The following is a 13,433-nucleotide window of genomic DNA, read 5'->3' as shown; positions in this document are numbered from 1 at the left end:
CGTCCACCTGGACTTCACTCTCTAGTACATCAATTGTTATAAAAGTATATCAGCACTTAATTTTTCTTTTAGATATGCTCTCTTCCAGGTTTTCTGTCTACTTCCACATTCTACTCCAAGACAGCTGGTTACTACCGCCCTTGGACCCACTGGAAGACTGGCCAGAACAAGTCGCTGTCCTACACTTACAAGGAACCTTCATGGAACTCTCACCTATGGAAATCTACACCTTCAGCGCCTACCTTTGGGCCCTGCTCTAGCTGGTTCTGCACCCTTCCACCACCTTACCCCCACAACGCCCCCAACCAGCAGGAAGTAGCCAGAAAGAGTAACGACACTCCTCCCCATAAAAAACAGAAAAGGTGGGAATGAAGGGTGCAGGAAGTGACCAGAGGGGCGGCTCCCAAAATGGCGCCGACACACCCGACAACAAAGGCCCTCAATCTGGTTTCTGTGAGCACAATTCCTGGTGCGCCCAATTTCAAACCTCCCGCGGCATGTCAATTTCAAACCTTCCCTCTTGCGTCAATTTCAAACTTCCCCTGTCATCAATTTCAAACCTGCAAGCCTCCAATCAGTACCCAGCTTTGTTATGCGTCCAATAGGACCATAACACGGCATTGGCCCCACCCTACTCCCATGCAGCTCCTCCAATAGGAGCATAGCACGGCCCCTTCCGGCCCCTGTCGGGCTGATAAATACAGCCCTCTCCCCACAACTCTCTCTCGGTTTCTCTTTCTCTCTCTCGATCTCTCTTTCTCTCTCTGTCGCTCTCCCTCTCTGCAGCTCTCTCCCCGCCTCTCTCCCACTTCCTCTCTCTCTCTTACTCTCTCTTTCTCTCTCTCTTTTCCTTTTCCTCTGTAACAGCCACTTTAATAAATCTCTTGGTCCTGGCCGGGTGTGGAGTCATTACTGGTGCCGAACTTCTTTCAGGGAGGACAAGACAAGAGGATTGCCTGAGCCCACGGGTTCAAAATCAGCCTGGGCAACATAGTGAGACCTCGTCTCTAAAATAAGACTTTTTTAAAAATTAGCTGGGCGTGGTAATTGCACCTGTAATTCTGGCTACTTGGAAGGCTGAGGTGGAAGGATCACTGGAGCCCAGCTGGTCGACGCTGCAGTGACCATGAGCGTGCCACTGCACTCTAGCCCAGGTGATGGAGTGAGACTCTGACTCAAAAAAAAAAGAAGGCAACAACAGTAAAGTGTGTTAAGGAGCTAAGTGGCAAACACAAAGTGCTTTGGGATCACACAGGAGGAGATAGTTTAATAAAATCTGACCCAATTAAGAGCAAAGCTGGTTGAGAGCAGTCTCAGGGTCTAAGAGCAGGGCTATGCAAAGATGAAGGGAGGAGAGAGCACAGCAAACTTAGCAACCCAAACTTCAGATGAAGGGCCCAATAGGAAGCATACCTCTTACCTCTCCTCTGTAATTCTGGATCCTCCTTATAATTCGTTCTAAGAGGCCAATCTGCTGCTGGAGACGGTGATTATTTTTCTGTAGTTGCTTATTTTCTTTATCCAGGGAATGTACTCTAAGCATGGCATAAATCAGTGGCATGACTAGAAATTTCTATATCATTACTAAAAACCCCAAATCATGTCCCACTTCCCACTATCTCCAGGTCTTAGACTGCTGTCCAGATTTTAGAAGCAAGTTTGGCAGAATAATTCCCACCATATTCCAAGACCAAGTAAAAATTAATAAGCTTCTGGGCTGTACCTGCTATTAAATGCATATGCAAGAGTATTAAACACACAATTCTAGCCCTAGGCCACACAGCACCATAGTCTGCTTAGCAGATCTCTCTCCAGGCTACGGTGCTATGGTCTAGGGCCAGGCTGCTGAGGTCCACATGTTGCTCTACCACTGACCAAGCTGAGTAAGTTCCCTAAATTCTCTAGACCTTGGCTTCCTATCCATAAAATAAGGTTAATAATAGTGTCTCCCTCCTGGGATGTGTGTCAGGATTAAATAGAGAAAGAGAGAGCGTGTGCTAGCTAGCTTAGAACAGTACCTAGCATACAGTAAGTTTTCAAACAAATGTTAACCATTCTAGTTATTATTGGTGACATTATCTGTTAAAATCAACTCACTCTCTTTGCTCTGATTCTTGCTGTAAGAAAATTTTGATTGTAATTAAAGTTTTCTATGAAGAAGAGAATTCTTAGGCTGGTTGACATCTAAATTCTTCTCTGCTTATAATATTTCTCATTAAGCATTCATACATTGGCTGGGCGCAGTGGCTCATGCCTATTATTCCAGCACTTTGGGGGGCCGAGGTGAGAGGATTGCCTGAGACCACAGGTTCAAGACCAGCCGAAGCAAGTTGGTGAGACCTCATCTCTACAATAAATCAAAAAATTTGCCGGGTGTGGTGGCACATGCCTGTGGTTCCACTACTTGGAAGGCTGAGGTGGAAGAATCACCTGAGCCCAGCAGGTCGAGGCTGTGGCGACCATGAGCATGCTACTGCACTCCAGCCTGGGCCACAGAGTGAGACGCCAATTCAAAAATAAATCAATCAATAAATATTCATGCCGGGCTCGGTGACTCAGCCTATAATCCCAGCACTTTGGGAGGCTGAGGCGAGTGGATTGCCTGAGGAGCCCGCGGGTTCGAGACCCGCCTGGGCAACTTGGCAAGATCTCGTCTCTACAATAAATAAAAAATTAGCTGGGTATGATAGCGTGCACCTGTAGTTCCGGCTACTTGGAAGGCTGAGGCGGAAGGCTTGCTGGAGCCCAGCAGGTTGAGGCAGCAGTGACCAGGAGCATGCCACTGCACTCCAGTCTGGGCAACAGAGTGAGACTCCAACTCAAAAAATAATAATAATAAATAAATAAATAAATAAATATTCATACATTGATATCTTGTGGATTTCATGAATTTAAGTCACTCCTATGACTTTGATTCTCTCTTGGTCTACCTTGATTCCATAGGTATCACATGATAAAAATGAGTGTCACAAAAAGTGACAGGCCAGAACATACACAGCCAGTTCCTTCGTGAGGCAATGCTGCCATGAAAGAGCCTGTCTAAATAGCCAACCAACCTCCTCCATGATATTTTTCCCTTTAATTTCACGAATTCTGCCACTTGTACAATCTGCTGAAAATAGCAGACAGCAGAGCAAGAGTTACAGGATAGGCCACAAACTCAAAAGGACAGTTTCTGGAACCATCTCTTTGTTGAGGGAGAAACATCCTCTTAGTGGAGTTCTTTGGCTCTCAGGCTAGGGCTGCACCTACTTTTGCTGGCTTGAAGACATCATCCATTTGTTGCTGCGGACCAATTCCTCTTTCTTTGTGAGTAGCTCCAAAAGTTTCCTTTTTTCCAGATGCAGGTTGTCATTATGCACAGTGATCAGGTTGTTTAATGCCTTCGCCTAAGAATTAGAAAGCCCCCTAATTAACACAGCAGAAGAAAGAACTATAAATTTAAGAGCATCAGCTTGTTTCTAAACTCTAACAGCAAATTTACCTTGTTTACTTTTTCTCTCCTGCTCTCTAGTCTGTTTCTACCTGTTTGCTGACATTGCCATTCATTCATTATAGCTCGATAGTTCTATTTATTTTGGTTCTTTTATGGCATGTATTTTGTTTGGATATTTAATCATTTCTTTGCATTAACATTTTAAAATATCTGAGCAGCCAACTTCCAATAAGATCCCAATGCTTTTTGATACCCATAAATATCAAACCGCCAACAAATACAACTGAATTCTCTGGAACTCCATATTGAAAGTTTTCCCATTGAATACATTTCCACCTGCTTTGCAGTTATTTATTTATTTATTTATTTATTTATTTTTGAATTGGAATCTCACTCTGTCACCCAGCTTGGAGAGCGGTGGCACACTGCTTGCGGCCACCGCAGCCTCGACCTGCTGGGTTCAGGTGATTCTTCTGCCTCAGCCTTCCAAGTAGCTGGAACAACAGGTACACACCACCACGCCCAGCTAATTTTTTATTATTTATTGGAGAGATGAGGTATCACCAAGTTGCCCAGGCTGGTCTTGAATCCCCAGACTCAGGCGATCCTCTCACTTGGCCTACCAAAGTACTGGGATTATAGGCATGAGCTACTGTGCCTGGCCTTATGTTTCATTTTCTACCAGTGATTTCCCCTCAAAGCTGTGAGCTACTGAAGTAACAGCTAAAAGTGATAAAAGAGTGTATTTTGTATATATATAAAACATACACACACACAAACATTCTTGTATTAAAAGTAGTAGCTACCACAGCCTTGATCTTCTGGGCTCAGGTGATCCTTCTGCTCCAGCCTTTCAAGTAGCTGGAACTAGAGGTGTGTGCCACCACACCCAGCTAGTTTTTTAAAATTTATTTAGAGATGAGGTTTCACCAAGTTGCCCAGGCTGGTCTTAAACCCCTGGGCTCAGACAATCCTCTCGCCTGTGCCTCCCAAAGTCCTGGTATTACAAGTGTGAGCCACCATACCTGGCCTGCCAGTCTCATTTCACTAATGTTCTGTCGATGATAACAGGCAAATGTCTTCACCTTTTTGTGCTTTTTCCTCATCTGTCAATGGCAGGAATGAGTATGGGAGAATAACAACCTCTAGCGGTTAGGTGAATTACAGGGCTAAGTGAGGTCAGTTTACATGTCTTTTTTTAAATTTGTAATTATTATTATTATTATTATTTTTTTTTGAGTTGGAGCCTCACTCTGTCACCCAGACTGGAGTGCAGTGGCCGCTTCCAGCCACCGCAGCCTCGACCTGCTGGGTTCCGGCGATCCTTCCGCCTCAGCCTTCCAAGTAGCCGGAATTACAGGCATGCGCTACCACGCCCAGCTGATTTTTTGATTTATTGTAGAGATGAGGTCTCACAAAGTTGCCCTGGCGGGTCTCAAACCCGCAGGCTCAGGCAATCCACTCACCTCAGCATCCCAAAGGCACAGGATTACAGGCTGAGCACTGAGCCCGGCTGTGTAATTATTATTATTATTAGAGACAAGACTTTGCTTTGTCACCCAGCCTGAAGTACAGTGATGTTATCATAGCTCACTGTAATCTCAACCTTCTGGCCTCAAGTGATCCTCCCATCTCAGCCTCCCAATGTGTTAGGATCACAGGCATGCACCACCGCACCCAGTCTACATGTTTCTTTTAAATAAAATACTAATTTAAGCTGGGTACAGTGGCTCATTCCTGTAATTCTAGCATGTTGGGAGGTTGAGGTGAGAGAATTGCTTGAGCTGAGGCGTTCCAGACCAGCCTGGGCAACTTGGCAAGACCCCGTCTCTATAATAAATATATAAATTAGCCAGGCATGGTGGCACATATCTATAGTTCCAGCTACTTGGAAGGCTGAAGTGGAAGAATCGCCTGAGTCCTGCAGGTAGAGGCTGCGGTGGCTGTGACCATGCCATTGCACTCGGCAGAGTGAGACTCTAACTAAAAATCAAAAAACAAAACAAAAAAAATGAATTTAGATAACTCAGAAAAGACTGTCCATCTATTATTAAAGAAGTGTAGGATGGAGATTAGATTATGTCCTGAGGCCAGGCACAGCAGCTCACACCTATAATCCCAGCACTTCAGGAGGCCACAGTGGGAAGATCACTCGAACCTAGGAGTTTGAGACCACCTTGGGCAACACATTGAGACCCCATCTCTACAAAAAATTTTTTTTAAGTTAGCCAGGCATGGTGGTCTGTACCTCTATCTACTCAGAATGCTGAAGTGGGAGGATCACTTGAGCCCAGTAGTTCAAGGCTATACTGAGCTATGATTGCACCACTGCACTCCAGGCTGGGTGACATAGCAAGGCCCAATCCCTGAATGAATGAATGAATTAATTAATTAATAATAGATTATATTCAGAAATAAATCACTCCAGATTTTAAAGTTCTTCTCCAAGACCCTGCAATGTCTAATGATAGTCTCATCTGGTATTATGTAAAGATATTTAATTAACAATATATTAGTAAGGAATGAGAATAGAAGCAGCCTCCTACAGATGATATCCTATTCAATTATAATTTGATTTTTAATTTTTATTTATTTATTTATTTTTTGAGTTGGAGTCTCACTCAGTCATCCAGACTGGAGTGCAGTGGCCGCTCCCGGCCACCACAGCCTCAACCTGCTGGGCTCCAGTGATCCTTCCGCCTCAGCCTTCCAAGTAGCCGGAACTACAGGCACGCACTACCACGCCCCGGCTAATTTTTTTATGTATTGTAGAGATGAGGTCTCACAAAGTTGCCCAGGCGGGTCTTGAACCCGCAGGCTCAGGCAATTCACTCACCTCAGCCTCCCAATGCACGGGATTACAGGCTGAGCCACCGAGCCCGGTTGTTTTTTTGTTTTTTTTTGAGTTGGAGTCTTCACTGTCACCCCCGCTGGAGTGCAGTGGCACACTCATGGCCACCGCAGCCTCGACCTGCTGGGTTCAGGTGATCCTTCCGCCTCATCCTTCCAAGTAGCCGGAACTACAGGCATGCACTACCACATCCGGCTAATTTTTTGATTTATTGTAGAAATGAGGTCTTGCCCAGTTGCCCAGGCTAGTCTTGACCCCCTGGGCTCAGGCAATCCTTTCTCCTTGGCCTCCCAAAGTGCTGGGATTACAGGATTGAGCCACTATGCCTGGCCATAATTAGATTTAAAAGGGTATTGAATGGGAAAGCCTACTGACACCCTGTCTTTCGGAAATACCTTTTTTTTTTTTGGTAGGACTCTCGCTCTGTCACCCAGGCTGGAGTGCAGTGGAATGCTCACAGCCACCACAGCCTAGACCTGGTGGGCTCAGGTGATCCTTCCATCTCAGCCTTCCAAGTAGCTAGAATCACAGGCATGTGCTACCATGCCTGACTAATTTTTTGGTTTATTGTAGAGACGAGGTCTGCCAACTTGCCCAAGCTGGCTGAATCCCTGGGCTCAGACAATCCTCTCACCTCTGCCTCCCAAAGTGTTGGGATTACAAGAGAAAGTCACAGCGCCTGGCAAAATATCATATTTTTTAAAATAATAAAATAATTAGGACACCTGCTGTGATAATAGGATAAAATGTTTGGAAATGTCTCGTTTGGATAGTCATAACAGAAGACTCAGCTGGCTCACCATGAAAAGAAAAAGCTAAAGAAATAAAGCCAAAAGAAGTGGCATTACTTTTTTGGAGACTCAGGAAGCAATCCCAGCTTTTTTATGCTCAAGGTTCTAGTCCTCGGGTCCCAGGTTTGTACCACTATGGCACTAAAAACTCTCAAATCAGTCTACTCTAGGCTAAGAATTTCTAGCTCTGTCAAAAATGTCTGCTGTGGTCTGGGTTCAGTGGCGAGGGTTTCAGACCAGCTTGGGCAACTTGGCGAGACCTCATCTCTACAATAAATAAAAATAAAATTAGCCGGGCATGGTAGTGTGCGCCTGTAGTTCTGGCTACTTGGAAGGCTGAGGTGGAAGGATCTCCAGAATCCAACTGGTCGATGCTGGGGTGGCCGTGAGTGTGCTACTGCACTCCAGTCTGGGTGACAGAGTGAGACTTCAACTCAAAAAAAAAAACGGCATCTATGAAAAATGTATATGTGCCAGGTACCACTTCAGGAATTTTGCATTTTAATCCTCACAAAAGTCTCATGTATGTAAGGCACAGATTATTTTCCTTGTTTTACAGATGAGGAAAATGACACACAGAGACTTGTCTGAGGTCATAAACTATTAAGTAGCAGGGTTAGGATTTGAATTCAAGTCTGTTTAAGGACAAAGCCCACAGTACCCTTCCATGGCTGTGAGCAAAGGGTCCAATTACTTTCTTAGCCTCTGCTTTTTGGGGATCTCCAGCATATTTCATGGAGATCTGTGGTTCTTTGGGTAGGTGAATTAGTTTCCTAGGGCTACCATAACAAAGTGCCGTAACAAAGTACCTAAAAACAACAGAAATATATTTTCTCACAGTCCTGGGAGCTAGAAGTCTGAAATCATGAAGTTGTCAGGGTTAGTTACTTCTGGGGGGCTCAGAGGGAGATTCTGTTCCATGCCATTCTCCTAGAGTTGCCAGCAATTCTTGGTGTTCCTTGGCTTGTAGCTGCACCATCCCGATCTCCGCCTTCATCATCACTTGGCATTCCTCCCTTATCTTTGTCTATGTGTCTTCCCCCTTCCTATGAGGACACTAGTCATATTGGATTGAGAATTCAGTCCAATCCAGAATGACTGCATCTTAACTAATTACATCTGCAAAGACCCTATTTCCACATAAGGCCGCATTCTGAGGTTCCAGGTGGACATGAATTTGGGGGACACTATTCAATTCAGTACAGTCAGGAAGAAAGTAAGCATGCCTGCTGAAAGCAGAAAGCTGTTTTTGCAGCCTAGAAGAAGGCAGGCAGCACGAGAAAGAACTGGTAACACAGAAGTAGGTTTATATGTCAGGTAGGCCCACAAACCAGGATTGCTACTTTCTTCTGTACACTTCCCATAGTTCTTTCTTAGCTCTGAATCCAAGCTGGATCTGAGTCTTTAGAAGTTTGACAACATAATGACAAAATAGAAGGACACTGCAAAAATCCAATTTATTTTTTCTCTCTCACTACAATTTAGAGTATCAAAAGGATTTAAAAATATTTTTTAGAGACAAAGACTCACTATTTTGCCCAGGCTGGAGTGTAGTGGCTATATACAAGCACGGCCATAGTGTACTACAGCCTCAAACTCCTGGCCTCAAACATCCTCCCACCTCAGGCTACTGAGCAGCTATGACTACAGGTATCACCACACCTGGCTCAAGAGGATTTTGTTTCTTAGTTGGAGTCTCATTGTTGTCACTCAGACTAGAGTGCAGTGGCATGATGATAGCTCACCACAAACTCAAACTCCTGGGCTCAAACAATCCTCCCACCTCAGCCTCCAAAGTAGCTAGGACTACAAGCATGTACCACCACAGCCAGCTAATTTTGTTGTTGTTGTTATTGTTAAGATGAGGTCTCATCATGTTGCCCAGGGTTGTCTGGAACTCCTGAGCTCAAGCAATCCTCCCAAAGTGTTGGGATTATAGGCATGAGCCACCGTTCCCAGAAAGAAGATTTTTAAAAACCAAGAATACAATATTGGTGAGCCATCTGGTATAATCTTCAAATGTTTTATTGTATATAGTCTAGGAATTTTTGACCTGGAGTCCCAGATAGTCAATGGAATGACTGAGATTTTACATAAATGGTTTTGGTATTCTTGGCACATAGTGATGGTAGATTAAAAAAATAAATAAAATACAGATTTCTTGTATGTTGAAATGAGTATTTTAGGAGTGAAGACAGAGTTCTCAAAATTCTGAAATTGGTTGGAGATCCAAGATTTGGCCTAGTGAATTGCTCTACATTTTGAATTTATGTAGTTTAATAATCCCAAGACCAGTCTGCATTTGATTCCATTCATCTGACCCATTTATTTCTCACCTATACACCTGTAAGTTGCAAGGGGTAATAAGACGAATAAAGAAATAATGGGTCGGGCATGGTGGCTCAGGCCTGTAATCCTGGCACTTTGGGAGGCTGAGGCGAGAGGACGGCCTGAGCCCAGGTGTTCGAGACCAGCCTGGGCAACTTGGTGAGACCTTGTCGCTACAATAAATCAAAAAATTAGCCAGGTGTGGTGGTGCACAGTTCCGGCTACTTGGAAGGCTGAGGTTGAAGGCTCGCCTGAGCCCAGCAGGTCAACACTGGGGTGGCCGGGAGTGTGCCATTGCACTCCAGCCTGGCTGATGGAGTGAGTCTCCAACTGGAAAAACAAAAATGAAAGAAATAATGGATATTTAGAAAAATGCTTTAAGACGAGGATAGATAAAGGAGTTTGGATCACCTGTTTTCACTGCTATTTGAAACTGACACTGAAGTTTGAGGCAAAATGGGGGCTACATAAAGCAGAAATGAGTTACTTAAGAGTGGTTTGAAATTGCTGCTGAGGAGTGTTTAAGAAAAGGCATTTTCGGTCAGCTGTGGGAGCTCACGCCTGTAGTCCCAGCACTTTGGGAAGCCAAGATGGGAGGACTGCTTGGGCCCAGGCATTCAAGAACAGCCTGGGCAGTATAGTGAGACTTCATCTCTACAAGAAAATTAAAAAAAAATTAACCAAGTGTAGTGGTTCCAGCTACTTGGGAGGCTGAGGCGAAAGGATCAACTGAGCCCAGGAGGTTGACGGTGTGGTGAGCCATGATCATGCCACTGCACTCTAGTCTGGGTGACAAGAGTGAAAAAAAAAAAAGAAAGGAAAAAAGAAAATAAAAGGTATTTTCATTTGAAGGCAGCACATTGATCATATGTTGGTAGTATAGACTATTTTCAGTGTCCAATTCAGTTTAGCAATACTATGAGTCTTAGATACTTCCTGGCAGGGCTTAAATAATTACATTGAAAGATGGTACAAAGACAAGAAATGAAAACAGGGGCTATGAAGGGGGCACAAATAATTTTTAAGATGAGTGGGCTTTCTCTAAATGGCTGACCACTGGCATCAGCAGTGAGCTCTTCACCTTTTTTTTTTTTTTTCTCACCTGTTCTAGTTGATGTTGCAGTTTTCCAGTTTCACTTTCAAGTTGGTCAATTCTCTCATCTCGCAGTTGTACTTTATGAATCAAATGATCCTTAACTTTTTGAAGCTTGACTTTGTGGTGGTAGCATTTCTCATTATATTTTCTATAAAAGTAAATATGAGTATAGTCACACCTGAACACAGTTAAAAACTTATTTTGCCTCCTCAGTACACACCTTTCTTGGGTTTCCTCTTCTTGCTTAAGTCAGGGGTCAGGGGCCTGGCACCAGATGTGTATACATCTTCTTGTTCCTATGCCAGGGAATGGACCAAGGAAAACCCCCTATATAACACCAGCTTTAATCACTCCCGTGAACTCAAGTATCTGAACTGGTGGTTGTGATATGGCTTTAGCATCTGAGTTTAACTTAGAAAACTCTTAGACTTTTTTTTTTTTTTTGAGACAGGGTCGTGCTCTGTCACCCAGGCTGGAATATAGCGATGCAGTCATAGCCCGCTGTAGCCTTGAACTCTTGGGCTCAAGCAATCCTCCAGTATCAGCCTCCTGAGTTGCTGGAGCTACAGGTACATGTCATCATGCCCAGCAAATTAAAAAAAATTCTTTTGTAGAGCTGAGGTCTCGCTATGTCACCCAGGCTGGTCTCAAACTTCTGGCCTCGAGTGATACTCCTGCCTCAGCCTTCCAAAGTGCTGGGATTACAGGTGTGAGCTACCATGTCCGGTTCTCCTTGATTTCTGACCCCGGACATCTAAATTCTGAATCCTTCTCCACTAATTCAGTCATTAATTTAAAATGTACTAGTTCTTAGCTATACTTTTGGACAGTGATATGCCCCTTCAATCTTATCTAATTTCCAGATTACTGGGCCTGTTCTCAGTCCTTGCATTGAGTCTGAACTTCTAAATGCCAGTTCTATATAGGTCCCTGCTCAAGACTCTGATTCTGATATAAATCTAAGTTACTGCCAATAGGCACATGAAAAGATGTTTGACATCATTCGCTATTAAGGAAATGCAAAGTCAAAGCACAATGAGATACCACTTCACACCCACTAGAATGGCTAAAATTTAAAAAGACAGATAATAATAAGTGATGACAAGGATGTGGAGAAATCAGAACCATTATACACTGCAGGCAAGACTATAAAATGGTAGTCTTTGGGAAACAGCCTGGCCATTCCTCAGAGTTGCCATATGACCCAGCAACTCTACTCCTAGGTATCTATTCAACAGAAATGAAAACATATGGCCACACAAAAACTTATATACAAATGTTCATACCAGAATTATTCATAACAGCCAAAAGGTAGAAACAACCCAAATTTTCCTCAACTCATGACTAGATAAACAAATATGGTCTATCCATACAATGTGTTATCATTCAGTGATAAAAAGGAAGTACTGATACATGTTACTACATAGATGAGACTTGAAAGCATTATTCAAAGTAAAAGAAACAAAGTCACAAAAGATCATATATTATATGATTCCATTTATATGAAATATCCATAATAGGCAAATAGAGAAAGAAAGTAGATTAGTGATTGTCTAGGACTGGGTTGGGAAGGGAAACTGGGGATAGGGTGACAGTTAAAGGGTATGGAGTTTCTTTGGGGATGATAAAATGTTCTAAAGTTGATTGTAGTGATGGATGGACAACAAAAAGCCATTGAACTGTACGCTTTAGATGGGTAAATTGGACCAGCCTAGGCAACATAGTAAAACTTTGTCTCTACAAAAAACAAAAAAATTAGCCAGGTATGGTACACAACTGTAGTTCCAGCTACTTGGGAGGCTGTGGCAGAAGGATAGCCGGAGACCAGGAGGTCGAGACTGCATCGAGCCATGCTTGTGCCACTGCATTCCAGCCTGGATGACAGAGTGAGACCCCAACTCAAAAGTAAAATATAAAATAAAATAAGACGGTGCGGTGGCTCATGCCTATAATCCCAGCACTTTGGGAGGCCGAGGTGAGAGGACTGCCAGAGCTCACAGGTTTGAGATCAGCCTGGGAAACTTGGCAAAACCTCATCTCTACAATAAATCAAAAAATTAGCTGGGCACAGTGTTGTATGCCTGTAGTTCCAGCTATTTGGAAGGCTGAGGCGGAAGGATCACCTGAGCCAAGCAGGTCAAGGATGTGGTGGCCGTCAGCGTGCCACTGCGCTCCAGCCTGGGCAGGAGAGTGAGACTCTAACTCAAACAAACAAATAAATTAAATTAAATTAAATTAAATTAAATGGTACATTGTAGAGTATGTGAGTCATATATCAATAAAGTTGTTTAAAAAAACAAGTGATCATTTCAAATTACTATAACAGTTAATAAAGGTAAACAAGAAAATAGATTAAAGCCTCCATACAATCATTAGGCGAACATCTAAAACATTCCAAATAAGTATATTTTACTTTAAAATTAAAGAGAAACTTCACTTTGAACCCACTAGGTCTGATAACATCAAATCACTCTTTTTTATTTTATTTTTGAGTTGGGGGCTTCACTTTGCTGCCCAGGCTGGATTGCAGTGGCATGACCATTGCTTACCATAGCCTCGACCTCTTGGTCTCAGGCAATCCTCTCTCCTCAGTCGCCCGAGTAGCTGGAACTATAGGTGCCCACTACTTCACTGGGCTAATTTTTTAAATTTTTGTAGAGATAAGGTCTTGCTGTGTTATCTAGGCTGGTCTCGAACTCTTGGGCTCAAGCAATTCTCCTGCCTCAGCCTCCCAAAGTGTTGGGACTACAAATGTGATGACTGGCCACCAAATCACTCTAAATCAGGACTTCTCAACCTCTGCACAATTGGCATTTTGGACCAGATAATTATTATTATTATTATTATTATTATTTGAGTTGGAGTCTCACTCTATCACCCAGACTGGAATGCAGTGGCCACTCCCGGCCACTGCAGCCTCGACCTGCTGGG

General features: G+C 43.5%; 1 protein-coding gene across 1 annotated transcript in view; it reads right to left on the bottom strand.

Annotated features, from left to right (window-relative positions):
* Positions 1–1,420: 1,420 nt before the first annotated feature.
* Positions 1,421–13,433, bottom strand: part of CCDC30 (coiled-coil domain containing 30) — a gene marked incomplete at its 3' end in the record, with an annotated part of 169,763 nt that continues 157,750 nt past the window's right edge. The window contains exons 11-13 of the mRNA XM_021717144.1: positions 10,509–10,650; positions 3,253–3,389; positions 1,421–1,535 (exon numbers count right to left, since the gene is read on the bottom strand). Of these exons, the coding sequence (XP_021572819.1) occupies positions 1,421–1,535; positions 3,253–3,389; positions 10,509–10,650 (394 nt within the window). The remainder of the gene's footprint in view (positions 1,536–3,252; positions 3,390–10,508; positions 10,651–13,433) is intronic.

The sequence above is a fragment of the Carlito syrichta genome, unplaced genomic scaffold (genome assembly GCF_000164805.1).
Source record: "Carlito syrichta isolate Samal-C Ts95f unplaced genomic scaffold, Tarsius_syrichta-2.0.1 Scaffold309326, whole genome shotgun sequence".
Classification (NCBI taxonomy): Eukaryota; Metazoa; Chordata; class Mammalia; order Primates; family Tarsiidae; genus Carlito; species Carlito syrichta.
This window is presented reverse-complemented; position numbering and strand designations above follow the sequence as displayed.